Below are 18,371 nucleotides of genomic sequence, written 5' to 3' on the forward strand. Positions count from 1 at the left end.
AGAAGTCCCAGAGAACAAAGAGACCAGATAGACAGGAGACGGAGACAAGAAGAAGAGGAGTGTCTCTCCCTTATTTAGCAGGAGTAGGGGAAAAACTACAGAGGATCTTCAGACAGCACAAAATCCCAGTTTACTTTAAACCGGTTAACACCTTGAGACAGAAATTAGTTCACCCTAAGGACATGATCCCTCGTTACAAACAGAGCAATGTAGTGTATTCTATCAGATGTCAGGAAAACTGTAACGAACACTACATAGGTGAAACGAAGCAACCTTTACACAAAAGGCTATACCAGCACCGCAGAGAGGGCGCCAGTGGACCTCAGTCTGCAGTTCACCTCCACCTCAAAGACACTAACCACACGTTTGAGGACAAGGAAGTTAAAATATTAGCCAGAGAGAAGAAATGGTTTGAGAGAGGGGTCAAGGAGGCATTCTTTGTGAAACGTTTGAAACCCAGCCTTAACCGGGGAGAGGGTCTGAGACACACTTTATCCCCTGTTTACAATGGGGTACTCAGGTCAAAGCAGTTTCAGTCTTTTGTTCATGGTAATGAGTCATTCACGTCATCAAGGGAGCCATCAGAAAGGCATCCATCCCATCATTAGAGGGACAGCTGTCCTGCCATTAGGTGTGCTAACTACAGCACAATAGTTGCTAATTAGAGCTATTGTTTAGTCACTAGGCTATAGCAGTCTGCCTCTCAGTAGGAGGGGTCTGGTTAGGTTTAAAACTCCAGCTTTTGTTGGCTTCTGTTTTATTCTTCTCTACAAGAGTCAGACAGAAGTCAGACTTCCAGAGCAAGAATTTTAGCTGAGGAAGCTTCTGCAATTTGAAGCGAAATGTCCTCGCATCAAGCAACCCAGTCCAGTCGAAGATTCAAGCTTCTCTACTATGTTAAACCAACCTGTTATGGTCTTCTGAAACAGTTGATAGATGTAGTTTATAACTTAAAAACGGGGCCGATGCTAACACATTAGCATGTCTATGGTGTTTTCAATGTTGTTTTTGTGCTGGTGAGCCGAAGACAATTTTCCACATCGGTGGACAATAAAGAATTATTCTTTTCTATTCTATTCTATTAAAGCTGTGACTGTGAGTCACTTTGGTGCAGATTAAAGTCGCTAGGTGGGATCTTGTCTTGTTGCAGTCAAGAAACGAGAATTGTCCTGCGTTCCGCTGGCACAGCTCCAAACTTTTGCGCGGCTCTCTGCTGAGACAAAGTCTGGTCGGATTAATAACTTCGAAACAAACTGCCGCTTTAAATAAAATGACACCTCTTTCCAAATGCTGTAATGCAGAAAATAAACTACAATCAACTAAAACATTTTTTTTTCTTCACAAAATGAGACGTCCGGCATTCTTTATGAATTACATCCTGATGTGCAGCACAGCTGCAAGAGCTCGGCTCAGATCTATGGAAATACATTCATGCCAATAATGTCTGAAAGGAAATGCTTTTGACAAAAACTACAGATTTTGTTTATTTCTATTTATGTCCAGCGATCAAGGATCCACCATGTAGAGTTTATTTAGGTCCAGAGTTTAAGGTTCCAGTGACCAATTTCATATTTATTTACTTTAAGACTCAATAAAATGTTGTTGACATAGAAAACCTGTAAAGTCTACTTTTAGTCCACAGAAAATTCACAAGCGGTATCGATAATGGTATTGATAGACAAAACCTTATCAATATCCATCCCTAACCACGCTCCATGCTCCAGCAGAATCTCGCGCATATTGAAATGTATGTTGTCGATGCATGGAGTGTGTGTTTGGCCGTTTCCATCACCGATCTTCGGCAATGTTCGTTAGCATCTTTAAATGCGCAGGAAGCTGCAGGAAACAAAGACAACAACAACGCAAATCTAACAGAACGCTTTGAAATTTGAATTGAAATATGTTTAAACTACATCCACCCAAACCCAGACAACAACCAGGAAAGAGTTTTGCTAAAGGAATTGGCAAGAAGAGGAAGCTTAGTGATGATGAGTTAAGGGAGAGAGACAAGCTGTATGAAAGAAACAAGAGGAAGAGAGGTTATGTCCCGACCTGGCCACAGAAATGGACGTGGCTTGGTCATGAACAAGCGAAGAATGAGGTTTTCTGCCAAACCTGCAGGGCCTATCTGCCGTATGCTGACAAGTAAGTAAAATATATGCTTGGTCCTGGGAGACCCTGGCTGTTTTGAAGCTAGTTTAAAAGTCTAACCAGCTTGTCTTTGTGGAAACCCCACGGTTACAACATTAGCAAAGGAGCCAAGCATAATTATTTTTAAAATTTTTAGATCTATAACTCCAATCCAGACAAGGCATATGTTTTAGTTTTGATATGGACCTACATCTGTATTTTACATTTCTGACTGTGAGGGTTGCTAAAAAATGCCCTCTAAATTTTATGTGAGTCACTTTATGTTTTTACACTTGAGAATCTCCTCTGCTAAATTCTATTTTTTTTTTACTTCATGGTCCATAGACCATGTGAATTAGAAACATGTGAGCAGTCTCAGTTTGTGTGTCACAGCAGTTATAGTCAAAAAAAGTTCTGCATCATTATGTCCGAGTCCCTTCAAATAACATTTATCCGATACAGAACTTTGCTTCGGACCCCAGCGGGGTTGGCGTGGTTCTGGCTGACGGAGCTCTTGCTGTGGCAGTAAACTGTGATTGTTTGGAAGTCAGCAGAATAACAGAAATAAAAGCCTTTATTCCAGCTCCTGTTTTTAATCAACACTTTTGACATTTACCACAAAGCTGCGCGCGCGCTGTTTTATCAACACACTGCCTTAGAGGCTTTCTTCTGGACATCTGCCAGTTACGCCCACACTGACTGAACGCTGCTGCAGAGTTCAGCATCTTCTTGTCGGTGTTACTTATAAACATTCACACAACTCTGTGTTTCTGCTCTAAGCGTGTTTTGTCATTATTAAGTCCAGAATCAAGGTTCTCGTTTGGAGACGTTTGATCCGGTTACTTTAGTTTCACACTGCAGAACATTTCCTGACATACTTGTGTCCTGATGTCATCCCCTATATCGTCTGCATCTGTACTTGTGAGAAAAACTAATGTACAGATTCTACAGATGCACTGATCCACATTTTTCACTTCCGATCCGATTCCAATACCTGAATTTGGATATCTGCTGATACTGATACTATTCCAATACCAGAGCTCTGTTTGCTTTAGTATTATTATTATCATCATTGACAGTCTGAGGTTGGCCTCAAGTGTTGGGTGTTTTGTCACATAACAGTGGACGTGATGTCTGACAACAACCGACTGTACGGGTTTTTGTTTTTTAAAATAGTATTTAAGGTTCTTGAGTCAGATTTCTTACCTCCAGGAGTGGAGCAGGAATTTGTTTATTTTTCCCCCCTCTCTGGAGGCAGCACTTGTGGGCGGGGCTACAGGTAAATGGTAAGTGGACTGCATTTATATAGCACTTTTCCATCTGCACCAGCTGCTCAAAGCACTTTAATAATAATGCCTCACATTCACCCCGATGTCAGGTATTTCAACTGATTTATTCCACACTTTTCAGGTTGTCTTCTGTGACTGTTCTTGGCCTTTTTGTTGGTTTGGGATTTTTTGGGGGGGCAGTGCACCTTTCATTAATTTTTTTTTTTTTTTTTGTGCATCTGTGCGTGTACAGCGTGTGTTGTGTGCATTTTATTTTTTATTTGTTTCTCTTGCTGCACCTCCCTGACCTACACACGTTATGCCGAATATTTTATACTGTATAAAGTTAATATCATTAGTTTTTAAATTTGACATATGGCTGAAATGATTAGCTGACTGACTCAAATAATTCGATTACATTTGAGGCAAATTCTGTGCCTCGAAGCTCCATTTAACACTGTAGTACATATTGTTATTTCTACCTGGTTCTTTTTATGTAAAATTCTGCCCCTTACCATAAACCAAACCATTGTATTCCTCATTTTGAGTTCATTCAAGGTCACGTTAGAAACCAGGCCTGGGACCCTCACAGACAGTGTCCATCTTGTGAAAGGCCCCTAAAATGAGTCATACAACATTTTTTATACCTTGTGGGTGTTAACATGGGTGTGGTTTAGTCTCACATTTTTAATGTTACTGGGGGAGCTGTCACCAACAGGGGGAGCTCTCCCTGTATCTGAAACTTGGACAGAGATACAGTAAAACTTAACATATTTCTCAGAACTTCCAAACAAATAACACAAATACTTAATAGCTAACATAAAACAAAGAATTAGCACAACAATATGCCAGGCCTGCGTGTGGCGCTGTAAAGTCCCCAGAAAAAAAAAAAAACCAGAAGACTAGAGCATGCGCATAAGCCATGTGATAGCTAATCAATGTAGCACCAAAAGCTACAGTTTTCCAACACGACATGCAGAGTAAAATAAAGCCTTTTAGGAGAAAGAGGGTCCACACTGATCATCTGAAACAGACCGACTGCAGTTCACTTTAAATACGCAGTGCGCACGTAAAGTGAACTGCAGTCGGTTGTTTAAACTGCACTCGCCTTTACAGACGTACAGTGGGACACACCGCTGCCTTGTCAGGGCTCGTAACATCTCAGAGCTTAAAGTTCAGAGTCTGTATGTGCCCCCCCTGCCAAAAAAAGTTGCCAGTAATCACAAACGTACTTAAACATTCCTTGTTCACTGTTTCAGCATTCTGAAGAGAGAGAGAGAGAGAGAGAGAGAGAGAGAGAGAGAGAGAGAGAGAGAGAGAGAGAGAGAGCGCTTCATGTACTGTTTTGAGAACGGAGCGCATTTCCAAAAATAAATAAAAGTACTTCATTTAGTCATATTTGGAGTCAGTTTGGGTAAATTGTTGGGAGTCAGTTTGGATAAATCATTGCACCCCTCCAGAGCCCAGTTTTCCACAGGACGCTCTCACGTTCGCGTGCAGCCTGACTGACTGATGATGACACCGACCTCCTGCACTGACGGTCCGGTGTCAGGGGAGTGCTGAGCTCCTGACACCGGGAAAGACTTGTAAAGTTGTGAAAAGATAAATTCCTCAGGAAAGCAGAAAAGGACACACTAAAATTGACGATTTGTGTGGTGGCACAGCGACACTGTGCCATTGCTTGGGGAGAGCCCTGGACTGTTGATGTTTAAAAACACAAAAGTACTTTTTATCCAATTAATCGATTGGTCACCAGAATACTCGATAGAATACTCGATTACTAAAATAATCGATAGCTGCAGCCCTACTCTGATATGTTCCCGTCTCTGTGGGAGAAGCTCCGGCATTTGACCTTTTTCAAATATCAATGGAAGCCATTTCCTGCAGCTTCAACTTTATAGCTTCTCTAAAATTACTAAAGAGACAGAAAAAAAATAATAAAAACTCTTCAAGCCCAAGCTCTTCACATACAAGTATGTACATACTAGAGACTGACTTTTTTTTGGGAATCCCATGGGTCACGGGAATCCCACGGGATGGGAGTCAGCTTTGCTATTTATCACGTGATTGGGAAGGTATGGGATTAAAAAGTCACGGGAGCAGACGGGAGCGGGAACCAAAGTTTGAGGCAGCGAGCCGTCCTGCTGTCATTTAAGTGGTCAATTTTTGAAATAGAAGGCTGAAAAAACAGCAGGCGGCTTTGCTTAAAGCCATCAATTAGGACTGGGTTCAACTGCTGCAGCCGTCTCTGCGTTTGTGTGAGTTGTCTGGCTGTTCACACCGTGTGCATGTGTCGGTGACAGTTATACTGAAATTATGAGATGAAATAAATTGGTCAAAATTCCTTAAAATGAGATTATATGAATGAACAGAATTAAAAAAAAACAAAAAAAAAACACGTGTGTTTAAAAGAAAACCTGATGTGTAAAAACTCTGCAGTGATGTTCAGAAGCAGAAATCACATAAAGCAGCTGAGAACTCTGAACTTTAATAGACTGTTATTTTACAAAGATATTTATTTTAGATGACTTAATGTTGTTTTATGGTCAAGCACAAAATGTGACTGAGGAGGAGAAAAAAAATGAACTCTAGTCAGAATAAAAATATAAGCTGCTGATTTGTTATTTTTCAGTTATTAGGCTGCAGTTCTGTGTTTCATTTATTTCAAAGTAAGTTACTGCTTATTATTTTCAAAAATCATGTGAGTCAAATAATTGTTGCATTATTCAGTTTTTCCTGCACGTGTTTGTGTATTTTCTTCCTTCTTCATAAGAGTTTGGTGTGTTTGTTCTACACAGTTTGGAAAAAAAAAAACAATAAAACGTTAACACTTTTCTTTATAGCAGTTCTGTAATGTCAGAAATGCAACAGAAACAACCACAAATCAGAAAAAGTTGAAACTATACGTAAAATGACGATAAAATAAAAAATGTTGCACTATTCCCAGTTTCTCCACTCACACCCACAGAAGCAAAAATTCTTCCAGAGTTGTGTCTTGGTGGCTTCCCTCACTTGTCTCCCTTCAGCATGGACATTTAGTTTTTGAGAACTGCCTACCTGACACAGATTTACCATAAAGTACCACACTGTTTGTATTTCTCAATGAATGATATAAATGAAGTCTAGGGGTTCTGAACGGAGACGTGTCTCAAATGAGATGCAGTCACGGAGTAACGAGAGATGGCTCCGTTCGGGAGGTCCCTTCCACAGTTTGAAGAGGAGCATTGTCACTGACATGTCTGCTGAAACAGCGCAAAGCAAGACAGCATCATGCAAATGTTTGCAAACTGTTATACAGAGAGGTGGAAGCTCCGTCGCGACCAACAATACAGTGAACTTAAACATTTGAAAAAGCGCCACATTAACCCTCTGGAGTCTTGGGTATAATTTGGCATTTTTGACTGCTTTTGGTTTTACCTTCATAATTTTCCTTATAACACTGTTTACCTGGCCTTGTTTGTGTTGTGTCATTTTTTTTCAGCACAACCTCACCTGTGTGACTTTACAGTTTTTCTGTCTTTCTGACACAGATTCTAGGGATGCACCAATCCAGTGACCCTAAATTCACCCCAAAACCTAAAAAAAAAAAAAAATTTAACAGTAAAAAGCAGAACTATGTTAAACAATTTTTAGAACTTAGAATGCAAATCTAAATTGTAAATTTAAAAAATATATGTAAAAATATACCATAAACAAAATTATATACCATTCACATTAAAAGCTACCAGTTTTGAAAGTTGTATGATATTTGCCGAGCTTGGAGTGTGTTTTAGTGTGTGGTGGAGTGCATTAGTGTGTGTAGTTAATGTGTGATGTAGTTTTTTATTTATTTAGTGCGTCAAAATAGTCAGGTGTCTGGAACAGCACGTAAAGTGTCTCTTTTTTTGAACTGCATGAAGACGATCGAACCGCGGAGCACATCATCAGAGTCTGAACCACAGCGTAATCAATCTGATGATGAAGTCGACTTGATTGCTCGTCTGGAGGAACGAGAGCAGGTGGATTCACCGATCTGTGCGCACTGACTTTTTCTTTTAAATCTATAAAAGCTTATTTTTAAAAAAGTACTTAATTCTTTCACCAAAACATCAAATCTAGGCTTTCATCTTAGATGTACCTTCTGGCAAATTGTAGCTGAATTTTCAGGTCTCCTTTTTAAGAAAATCCTCCTCTATACACTTCAAAATATCCTCATATAAAACCAACAATAATAATAATAATAATAACTAGGACTGCAAGCAGTCATATACGTGCCCTTGTTCTGCGCAACCGCCTACCCAGGCCAGTGGGTGCCCTTGTGACCACATGTGGGCATGTGCATGCAGGGGCAACCACTCATCCCACAGTTAAAATTTCAAGCAAATCACACAATGCATGAAGGAGTTATGACATGTTGATGGTTTATCCACTAGGGGGCGCTCAGTGTACAAACAGAGGGGCTGGGTGTGTTCAGGGGCCAACCATCATCATACATGTGAAGTTTCAAGTGAATCAGGCAAAGCATGAAGGAGTTATCATGACTTGATATTCCATGGCAAAGGGTCAAAATGGCGGCACCATAGCGGCCACACCCTTCAACATAGAGAAAAGCTTTCGATAACTTTTGGTCAGTATCATCTTTGGATGTTGTCAAAGAAATTTGAAGTGCATTGGACAAAATGCCTAAGAGGAGTTCGTTCAAATACAACATGTGGAAATCATTTAAAAATGAGAAGAAAATTCCAAATGGCCGACTTCCTGTTTGGAGTAGACTCATGGTGCAAGAGACTTTTTTGTACGTCTATGCAAGTCACACGTGTACCAATTTTCATCTCCCTACTCCAAAAAACCCCTATGGGGAGGGGTTTTTGAAATTTTCAAGGGGGCGCTATTGAGGCATTTTGCCCAGCCCATGGGCGAGGCCCCTATGAATTGTAAGAGGTTGTCGTGCTTGACCTGTGTATCAATTTTCATGATGATGTGACAAAATTAAAGCCGTCAAAAGGAAGAACGTAATTTCATGGCAAAGGGGCGATATTTGGTACACCGCCACACAGAAGCCGTTACTCGTAAGTTCACGGCGATCATCGCCTACGTTCAACAACTTGTTCTGCATGTTTTAGAAGTGGAAGGAAGTTCATGGAGTTAACTATGTGACTTCAGTACCTATTTAAGTATAATGTTCCATGGCAAAGGGTCAAAATGGCGGCGCGATAGCGACCACACCTTTCAACATAAAGAAAAGCTTTTGATAACTTTTGGTCAGTATCGTCTCTGGGTGATCTGGAAGAAATTTGAAGTGCATTGGACAAAATCCCTAGGAGGAGTTCGTTCAAATACAACATGTGGAAATCACGCCAAAATGACAAGAAAATTTTATATTAAATATTTAAATATTTGGCACGCCGCCACACGGATGCCGTTACTCGTAACTTCACGGCGATCATCGCCTACCTTCACCAAGTTGTTCTGCATGTTTTCGAAGTGGAATGCAGTTGATTGGGTTAAGTATGTGACATCAGGACCTGTTAAAGTAAAATTAGGACATTTCCCGCCACCACCGTGGGGCGCTATGGCGCATGTGGGAACTTAAGATATGTAGACGTTGAGGGCAGAGCCCTCATCATGTCCAGCAAGTTTGAAGGATCTACGATGAAGTATGTGGGCATGACAGCCGTTCGAAGTGAAACGGCGTGCTCCGAAAAGCTCACCAAAGTTTGACGACCCATAGCAGCCACGCCTTTTGACTTAATTAGAATCTTTTGATAACTTTTGATCACCATTGTGTTGTGATGATTTTGACCAAATTTGAAGACGATCGGATGAAATCCCTAGGACGAGTTCGTTCAAATGTAAGTAGTGGAAATGGCCAAAAATGGCAAAAATTCGCTCAAATTCAAAACTTAAAATCAAAATGGCCGACTTCCTGTTGATATTTCACCATGACAGTAAGAGACTTTTTCGTGCGTCCTGGCATGGTAAATATGTGTACCGAATTTCGTGAGGCTACGACGAAAAAAGCCCAATGCGGAGGGGTTTTTGAAAATTTCTAGGGGGTGCTATTTCACGATTTTTCTGCGACCATGTGCGAGGCCCCCAAAATATCGAATTTCGGATCCGGCCGGACGACTTTGGAAAGTTTGGTGAGTTTTTGAGCATGGGAAGAGGCCGAAATTTCGATTTCAAGAGTGAGAATAATAATAATAATAATAAATAATAATAATAAACAGCGCAATTACAATAGGGTCCTCGTAGGACGTTGCCTACTCGGGCCCTAATAACAATAATAATAACAATAAACAGCGCAATTACAAGAGGGTCCTCGTAGGACGTTGTCTACTTGCGCCCTAATAATAATAATAATAAAGCAAGCAGAGCTCTGGTATCGGAATAGTATTGGTATCGGCAGACATCCAAATTCAGTATTGGGATCGGATTGGAAGTGAAAAAAATGTGGATTGTGCATCCCTACTCGTAACGTTTAAGGACCAACTAATAATGCAGCTTGAACCATTTGATTTTGTCTGATGTGTTGTTAACAGCTGAAATTTTAAAATGAAGTCACTAAGGATGGGGACCGATCCGATCCTGGATCAGTATCGGGTTCCGACAGCAACGTAATTCACGTATCGGAAAATACCGATCCAACCCACGACATTTTCCGGTACCGGAGCCACTGTGAATCCTCTCAACTGCTGTTGTTTGCTCTCTGCTTGTTTACTGCCGAGCGGGAGGAGGTTTTCTGAAGCCGGGCTGTTTGAGAGAGCTCTCCTCTGCTGTGTTCTAGCTGTAGTTAGCGGCAAATTTCTGCCCGACTCTCCGATTCAAATTATCTGCTCGTGGAGCACGGATTTTCCAAAAAATTAACTGATTTGTTGCTGAAAATGTGTGCTAAAAAGTTAGCCGCTTCACTGTTCCAAGGCTGTAAAACGCTATGAAAAGCAGCTCAGTGTGCAGCCGAGGAGCAGCTGAACAGAGATTCTGTCCGCTGAAAAGGAAAAAAGTCAATGATGATACACTAATTTTACAGCTTCATTTTACAAGCCTTCGTGTTTCCAAAAGTTCAAAGGTTGCGCAGCACAAACACAGTGAGAGGGAAAGAGAGAGAGCGAGCAAACGAGAGACAGAAAGAAAGGGAGACAGACAGGGAGAAAGAGGAAGAGAGTGAGTTATACAATACAGTATAATACATATACTGTCGACTTTGTTCGGGGTCACCACAGCGGATACAGCCAGATCCGCGTTGATATTTGGCACAAGTTTTCCACCGGATGTCCTTCCTGACTAGAGGTGGGGCAATACGTCAACGTCACCGATGACGTCGACGCAAAATTTGCATGCTGACGTGTCGGCGGATCAACACCAAACATGGCGGCCCCGGAGAGTCGTGGTAGCAGTGCAGCGAGTGGCTCTTCTGAGTTTCTAAAAAGCAAAGCACGTACCCTACAATATGTTGTCTACACCTAGTGTTTTAGGCTACTGTTGATTTTCTGTGTAATTATGTAGTCGTTTACTGAATGTCTGAAATGATAACGTTACGCTTAGGGATGGGTATCGAGAACCAGTTCCTTTCGGGTATCGTTAAGAAATGATTCGATCCACCAACATCAATAAGCTTTTTGCTTAACGATTCTGTTATTGGTCCTTCAGAGTGGCCGTTATTTTGGGGGGTGTTTGTCAGGAAAATGATCATTTCTCTACACTGATTACAGACCCTGCAGCGGGTCCGTAATCAACTTTTCTGCAGCGCGGCTTTGCTTTGAACCAATTGAAGCAGTGGTTCGCAGATTGAAACAGTGCTTCGACCTATTGCTTCGTTTATTCTCTTTCCTTCGCTTAATTTTCCCCCGCTAAAACCCTAAGAGCATACGTCTGTGAGTATTATTTACCTTTTTTATGTTAAACCGACCTGTTATGGTCTTCTGAAACAGTTGATAGATAACTTAAAAACGTGAGCAATGCTAATGCGTTAGCATGTCTATGGCATTTTCAATGTTAAAAGTTAGCATTGAGCAGTTGCAGCTGTCATCACATTTGGGTGCATTTGTTTTCAAATTGTAATACTTTTTAAATTTATTTTTGTTTATATATTACTAATCTAATGGTTATTATATACAATATATACACTCAACAAAAATATAAACGCAACACTTTTGGTTTTGCTCCCATTTTGTATGAGATGAACTCAAAGATCTAAAACTTTTTCCACATACACAATATCACCATTTCCCTCTAATATTGTTCACAAACCAGTCGAAATCTGTGATAGTGAGCACTTCTCCTTTGCTGAGATAATCCATCCCACCTCACAGGTGTGCCATATCAAGATGCTGATTAGACACCATGATTAGTGCACAGGTGTGCCTTAGACTGCCCACAATAAAAGGCCACTCTGAAAGGTGCAGTTTTGTTTTATTGGGGGGGGGATACCAGTCAGTATCTGGTGTGACCACCATTTGCCTCATGCAGTGCAACACATCTCCTTCGCATAAAGTTGAAGAGAACACCTCTCCAACATGCCAAACGCCAGCGAATGTAAGCATTTGCCCACTCAAGTCGGTTACGACGACGAACTGGAGTCAGGTCGAGACCCCGATGAGGACGACGAGCATGCAGATGAGCTTCCCTGAGACGGTTTCTGACAGTTTGTGCAGAAATTCTTTGGTTATGCAAACCGATTGTTTCAGCAGCTGTCCGAGTGGCTGGTCTCAGACGAGCTTGGAGGTGAACATGCTGGATGTGGAGGTCCTGGGCTGGTGTGGTTACATGTGGTCTGCGGTTGTGAGGCTGGTTGGATGTACTGCCAAATTCTCTGAAACGCCTTTGGAGACGGCTTATGGTAGAGAAATGAACATTCAATACACGAGCAACAGCTCTGATTGACATTCCTGCTGTCAGCATGCCAGTTGCACGCTCCCTCAAATCTTGCGACATCTGTGGCATTGTGCTGTGTGATAAAACTGCACCTTTCAGAGTGGCCTTTTATTGTGGGCAGTCTAAGGCACACCTGTGCACTAATCATGGTGTCTAATCAGCATCTTGATATGGCACACCTGTGAGGTGGGATGGATTATCTCAGCAAAGGAGAAGTGCTCACTATCACAGATTTAGACTGGTTTGTGAACAATATTTGAGGGAAATGGTGATATTGTGTATGTGGAAAAAGTTTTAGATCTTTGAGTTCATCTCATACAAAATGGGAGCAAAACCAAAAGTGTTGCATTTATATTTTTGTTGAGTATAGAAAACTGCTGCATCCTAGTAAGAGCAGAATACTACTGGAATGAATTTGAATAAGTTGTTTTTTTTTTTCCTCCTCACCTAAATGGATGCTGCACTCACTCCAGTTTATCGTCTGGAATAGTCCCAGATTACATTTCAGAGCTTCTAGAATTCAAACATGGTTGTGCAGGTGGTGTTGGGGGGTAATTTTAGGTTTTGCAATGTTAAGGAATTTGTTTTTTCATTCAGACATTTAAATCAACATGTATAAATGGTTATATTAGTGAAGTAATGGTGAAATAATCATTAATCAAATAGAATAAAAAAATTGTTAGATTAATCGATGCATCGATAAAATAATCGCTAGATTAATCATTTAAAAAATAGTTGTTTGGGACAGCCCTATTCCTGATGCAACTCCAGGTTAACCTGGAGAGACACACACAGCCGCTGGTGTTCCAAAGAGGGCTCCCATCCAAGTACTAACCAGGCCCCGCACTGCTTAGCTACTGAGATCTGACGGGATCAGACTGACACAGAGCAGACCAGCTGCAATAAATACAATGACTGTATTGGTCAAAAACCCTAATAAGAGAATAAATGCCAATAATTTCAATTTAACCAGGTCGGGCCCATTGAGATCGAAACCTCTTTTGCAAGGGAGACCCGGACAATTATTAGGCTTCCAATCCACCAAACCTGCACGTCATTAAATGTGGGAGAAAACCCACGCAAACACAGGGAGAACATGCAAACTCCACAGGTGGAAATCAAACCCATGACCTTCTTGCTGTGAGGCAACAGTGCTAACCACTCATCCACCATGCTGCCATAATAAAAAGTACTGCAATAATAAAAAGTACACTTTAATATGGCACAAAGAAATTAGAGCCCATAACACAAATAAGTGCGACTCGTGTTTTTCTTCAAGAGCATTTTTTTTTTAAACAGACACGACTTGTCATTTCATGAGTCAGGTTATAATCTGTTGCTGCCCGTGCAGGTCTGTCTGTGACAGACCTGCAACCTGTATGATGAAAACACTGCCGAGCGCACATCAAAACCATCGGAAAGAGTTATCGGTCACTCAAAAAGAAAAGAGCGTCGGACTCACGATGTCGCACAGTAAAATTAAGCACACGTGTTTATATTGCCAAGTGATGAAAGTAAAAATCTGCTTTTTTCATGATTAACCAACAAAAGATGTGGAAGATGTTATATTGACTTGAATAAAGGATTCTGGTAATGTGAGTGTGTGACGTGCACCTCACTACTGGTCTTGTCTTCAGTGGCTGAAAACGATGCATTTGTGGGTCCCAGAGTGGATGGAAGGTTTCTGAAACAATGACATAGCCCCGCCTCTGGAGCCTCACCCAGTCATAATAAATGATATATTGTTGTTAACAATGTCATTTAAACACACTTTTATTGTTGGTGGATCATTACTGGGATTTATTTTATTACGAGCAAAAAAACTGAAAAGACAACGAGTGGCTGTGGTGAATACTGTGATGCTAATAAAATAACTGTAGAAAGGACTTTCAGCTTTTAAAAATGGGTTCTTTTTCTTCTTGCTGGTGGCTTCCTTCAGATTTGGCTGACAAACACACCCGGTGCACTGTATTACAACATCGAGGGACTTCTTCCAATTTCCACAATAAGGAATTAAAGTAGTTCCAAAGGGCGTCTTTTGTGGATAACGGTTTTCCACGGGCTGTGATGATGAATCCAGCTGAAACAGATCAAATTAAAAGGCTTGATGTATTCAATTTGCCACTTTGAAACATTCTAGCCCTCTGCTGCTACACTTATTAGCTCCTTACACCGGATGTGCATGCTTTAGTCTTCTCAGTTTTTTTTGTGGAAGCATTACAGTGCCACATGCGGGCCTGGCGTATGTACTGCAATGTTTTTGGAGAAAAGATGATCCTGTAAGATATTCATATATCGCTACGGACAAAAGAATCTCAATGTCAATTTTTTCCAATATCATGCAGCTCTAAATGTTACAGTTTAGAGTGCAGAAAAACATAACATGTTTGAGCTAATGCATTTTTAAAAATCAAAACAAAAATAAAAAATTGGCAGCACAGTCAGCATAACATGAGCAACATATAGAACAAAACAACCAACATCATTTCATTGTAACCAACAGCAAAGCATTCAAATATCACATGACACTCATGGAAACCGCTGCGACTGTAACATCTGCTACACAATACCAGGTTCAAAACTGCCTCCTATGTGCCTTGTAGCAAACTCCAGTCTAGATTTCTTTCCTATATTTAAAAAATAAAATACAAACAAAAACCTGTATTCTACTTGACCATGTACAATGGTGGTTTTAGGGCCACATAATTTTATGAGAAAAAAAAAAAACTTGTAATATGAGAATAAAGTCATAATATTACTAGAAAAAAAAACCTCATAATATTATGAGAATTTGTAATATGAATATCACAAGAATAAATACATGGAAAACTTGGAGGAAATCGCCTCTTTCGTGGAGGAGATGGCTGGAACTGGCAGTGTGCAGGGTTATCACCGGATCCATCAGTGGGCTATTCAAAGGGGTTTTGTGGTTTCTCAAGAAACAATCAGACTGGTAATAAGACTTTGGATCCAGAAGGAGCAGAGCTGGCGGGCACTGCATCTCCGATGTCAGCAGCACACCTGCAGGGGCCCCAACACCATAAGGACTCATTCAATAGACAAAAGCCTTACGGCACAGACTCCGGTAAAGTTAGAAAGATACTCAGAGATTCAAAGTTCACGGTTCAATCTTAAAAGAAACGCTGTAGAAAAACAAACAACACTAGTTTCTAACCTCAGAAAGGTCGACAACAAGCTACAACTTTATTTTTATCCATATGAGTCGCCCTCTGAGCTGGAAAAATAACAAGGCACCACACAGGAGGTTGTCATGGAGGCCGTTTTGTTTGTTTAATTTCTGGAATCAAGCTTTTTCTCATATGAATACAGCTTCGTTCTCGTAATATTACGATTTTTTTTCTCATAAAATTACGACTTTATTCTTGTAATATTTTTACTTTATTCTCGATGTTTAAAAAAAAATAAATAAAAAAATAAAAAACTCAATATGGCCCTAAAATGCCATCGTAACCATGAAACTAATACGTGTGAACAATCAAAAATCTCTCCAATCACAGCTACACAGGCTGGTACCTGCTTCAGAGGAGCCACTGCTGTCTTGGTGGCTTCCCTCACTCAGGTTATTCATGTACTCACTCATGTTTTGAGGATAATGTGTTGTTCTAGAGGTCAGCCCCAATCTACACATGTACAGTGGAGTGTGTGTGTGTGTCACACTATCTACATTTACTTATCAGCCATTTAAATAAACTCAGTGATTTTTCCACTCTGCTAAAGATAAGCAGCTGGAAAATTATTTAGAAGTCATATTTAAAAGGAGGTCAATATTTGTTCTTTCTATTCTGGGACTTTATTGTGTTTGATGTTATTTTGCGATGACAGTGTATGTGTACACACACGTGTGAAACATGTTGGCCTCGACCAATCTTTGTGAACGTGACGTGCACACTCAGGCCTGATGCTGTACAGAAGCTGACTTTTGTAAAGTTGCTGCTGGGGGGCAGGTGGAAGAGCCAATGATGGGGGGGGGGGAGCAAGAGGAAGACCCAATGATGGGGGGGAACAGGAGGAAGAGCAGGAGGAAGACCAATGATGGGGGAAGAGCAAGAGGAAGACCCAATGATGGGGGGGAACAGGGGGAAGAGCAAGAGGAAGACCCAATGATGGGGGGGAACAGGAGGAAGAGCAAGAGGAAGACCCAATGATGGGGGGGAACAGGAGGAAGAGCAGGAGGAAGACCAATGATGGGGGGAGAGCAAGAGGAAGACCCAATGATGGGGGAAGAGCAAGAGGAAGACCCAATGATGGGGGAAGAGCAAGAGGAAGACCCAATGATGGGGGAAGAGCAAGAGGAAGACCCAACGATGGGGGAAGAGCAAGAGGAAGACCCAACGATGGGGGAAGAGCAAGAGGAAGACCCAACGATGGGGGAAGAGCAAGAGGAAGACCCAACGATGGGGGAAGAGCAAGAGGAAGACCCAACGATGGGGGAAGAGCAAGAGGAAGACCCAACGATGGGGGGAGCAAGAGGAAGACCCAATGATGGGGGGGAACAGGGGGAAGAGCAAGAGGAAGACCCAATGATGGGGGGAGAGCGGGAGGAAGACCCAATGATGGGGGAAGAGCAAGAGGAAGACCCAATGATGGGGGAAGAGCAAGAGGAAGACCCAATGATGGGGGAAGAGCAAGAGGAAGACCCAATGATGGGGGGAGAGCAAGAGGAAGACCCAATGATGGGGGGAGAGCAAGAGGAAGACCCAATGATGGGGGGAGAGCGGGAGGAAGACCCAATGATGGGGGGAGAGCGGGAGGAAGACCCAATGATGGGGGAAGAGCAAGAGGAAGACCCAATGATGGGGGAAGAGCAAGAGGAAGACCCAATGATGGGGGGAGAGCAAGAGGAAGACCCAATGATGGGGGGAGAGCAAGAGGAAGACCCAATGATGGGGGGAGAGCAAGAGGAAGACCCAATGATGGGGGGAGAGCGGGAGGAAGACCCAATGATGGGGGGAGAGCGGAAGGAAGACCCAATGATGGGGGGGAGAGCGGAAGGAAGACCCAATGATGGGGGGGAACAGGAGGAAGAGCAGAGGCAGAAACTGCACGCGCATTGACTGTAAACTGCGTCAACAACAACGCGCGCGGGTGCGGAACACAAACGTGCGCGCGCACACACACACACACACGGGCAGACAGCGTGCACGCGCACGGAGGTGAGGGGTGCACTCACGGTGGCGGAGCTCAGGCTGCAGTCGGTGAGCGTCAGGTGGTGCGGCTCCCACCGCCGCAGGAACTTGGAGGTGAGGATCTTGCTGAGGAAGGTGCGCGGGTGTTTGAGCACGCACACCTGGATGTCGCCCTCGTGCAGCAGCTTGTATCGCATCCCGCTGCCGCCGCACAGCTGCACGGGCCTGCGCGCGCACGGCACGGCCGCCGCGCACGGCCTGGCGCCGAGCGGCGGCGCGCACGGCTTGGCGTTGTTGTGGCCCTCGCACGCGTCCGCCAGCAGAGGCTTGTTCTCGTCGCACTGATAGAACTGGTTGTTGTGGAGCTCGTTCCCGCCGCCGCCGTTAAAATCCATCACGGTTCCGACAAGTGTTCTGTGTGTGAGCGCGATTCGTTAAGCTACGAGCACGACGCGGACTGGAGCGGCGCCATTTCTTCGGGCAGGACGTCCAGACGTCGAAAGATCCTCATCTCACTCGGATAATCCACCATTTTTCCGCTCGGACACGAAGATTAAAAACCACCAGCGTCCCCGCCGCGCGTGTACGCTTCCCACGCCGCTCAGCACCGCGGGGCCATGGCCCGGTCCGCTCGATCCGGAGCCGAAAAGCAGAATCCAGTCGGGAGAACGACGACACGAAGATCCGCAGGTCCAATGGCGGCGGCGCTGACTGGCTGCTCGGCTTTCTTTGATTCGGTGTGAAACAGCTGCTCGGCCGCGCCCATTGGTCCGCGCTCGCTCACGTGACCTTGCAATGACGTCAATGGGAGGCGAGCGGATGATGAGCCGCGTGTCTGCTGCGGCTCGCCGTCAGGGCGCACGCGCTCTGCCGCCCCGCCCGCGCGGACAGATCCTCATCATCATCATCATCATCGTCACCGACCGTGGCCACGCCTCCTGTCAATTTAACTTATATTCGCTCATCTGCTTAC

General features: G+C 43.0%; 1 protein-coding gene across 1 annotated transcript in view; it reads right to left on the reverse strand.

The window, feature by feature from the left end:
- The window catches only part of cmip (c-Maf inducing protein), a 132,574-nt gene extending 114,434 nt beyond the window's left edge, over positions 1 to 18,140 (reverse strand). The window contains exon 1 of the mRNA XM_034175706.1: positions 17,443 to 18,140. Coding sequence (XP_034031597.1) covers positions 17,443 to 17,793 — 351 coding nt within the window. The 5' untranslated portion in view covers positions 17,794 to 18,140. The remainder of the gene's footprint in view (positions 1 to 17,442) is intronic.
- Positions 18,141 to 18,371: the final 231 nt, after the last annotated feature.

This window comes from Thalassophryne amazonica, chromosome 8 (assembly GCF_902500255.1).
Source record: "Thalassophryne amazonica chromosome 8, fThaAma1.1, whole genome shotgun sequence".
Taxonomy (NCBI): domain Eukaryota; kingdom Metazoa; phylum Chordata; class Actinopteri; order Batrachoidiformes; family Batrachoididae; genus Thalassophryne; species Thalassophryne amazonica.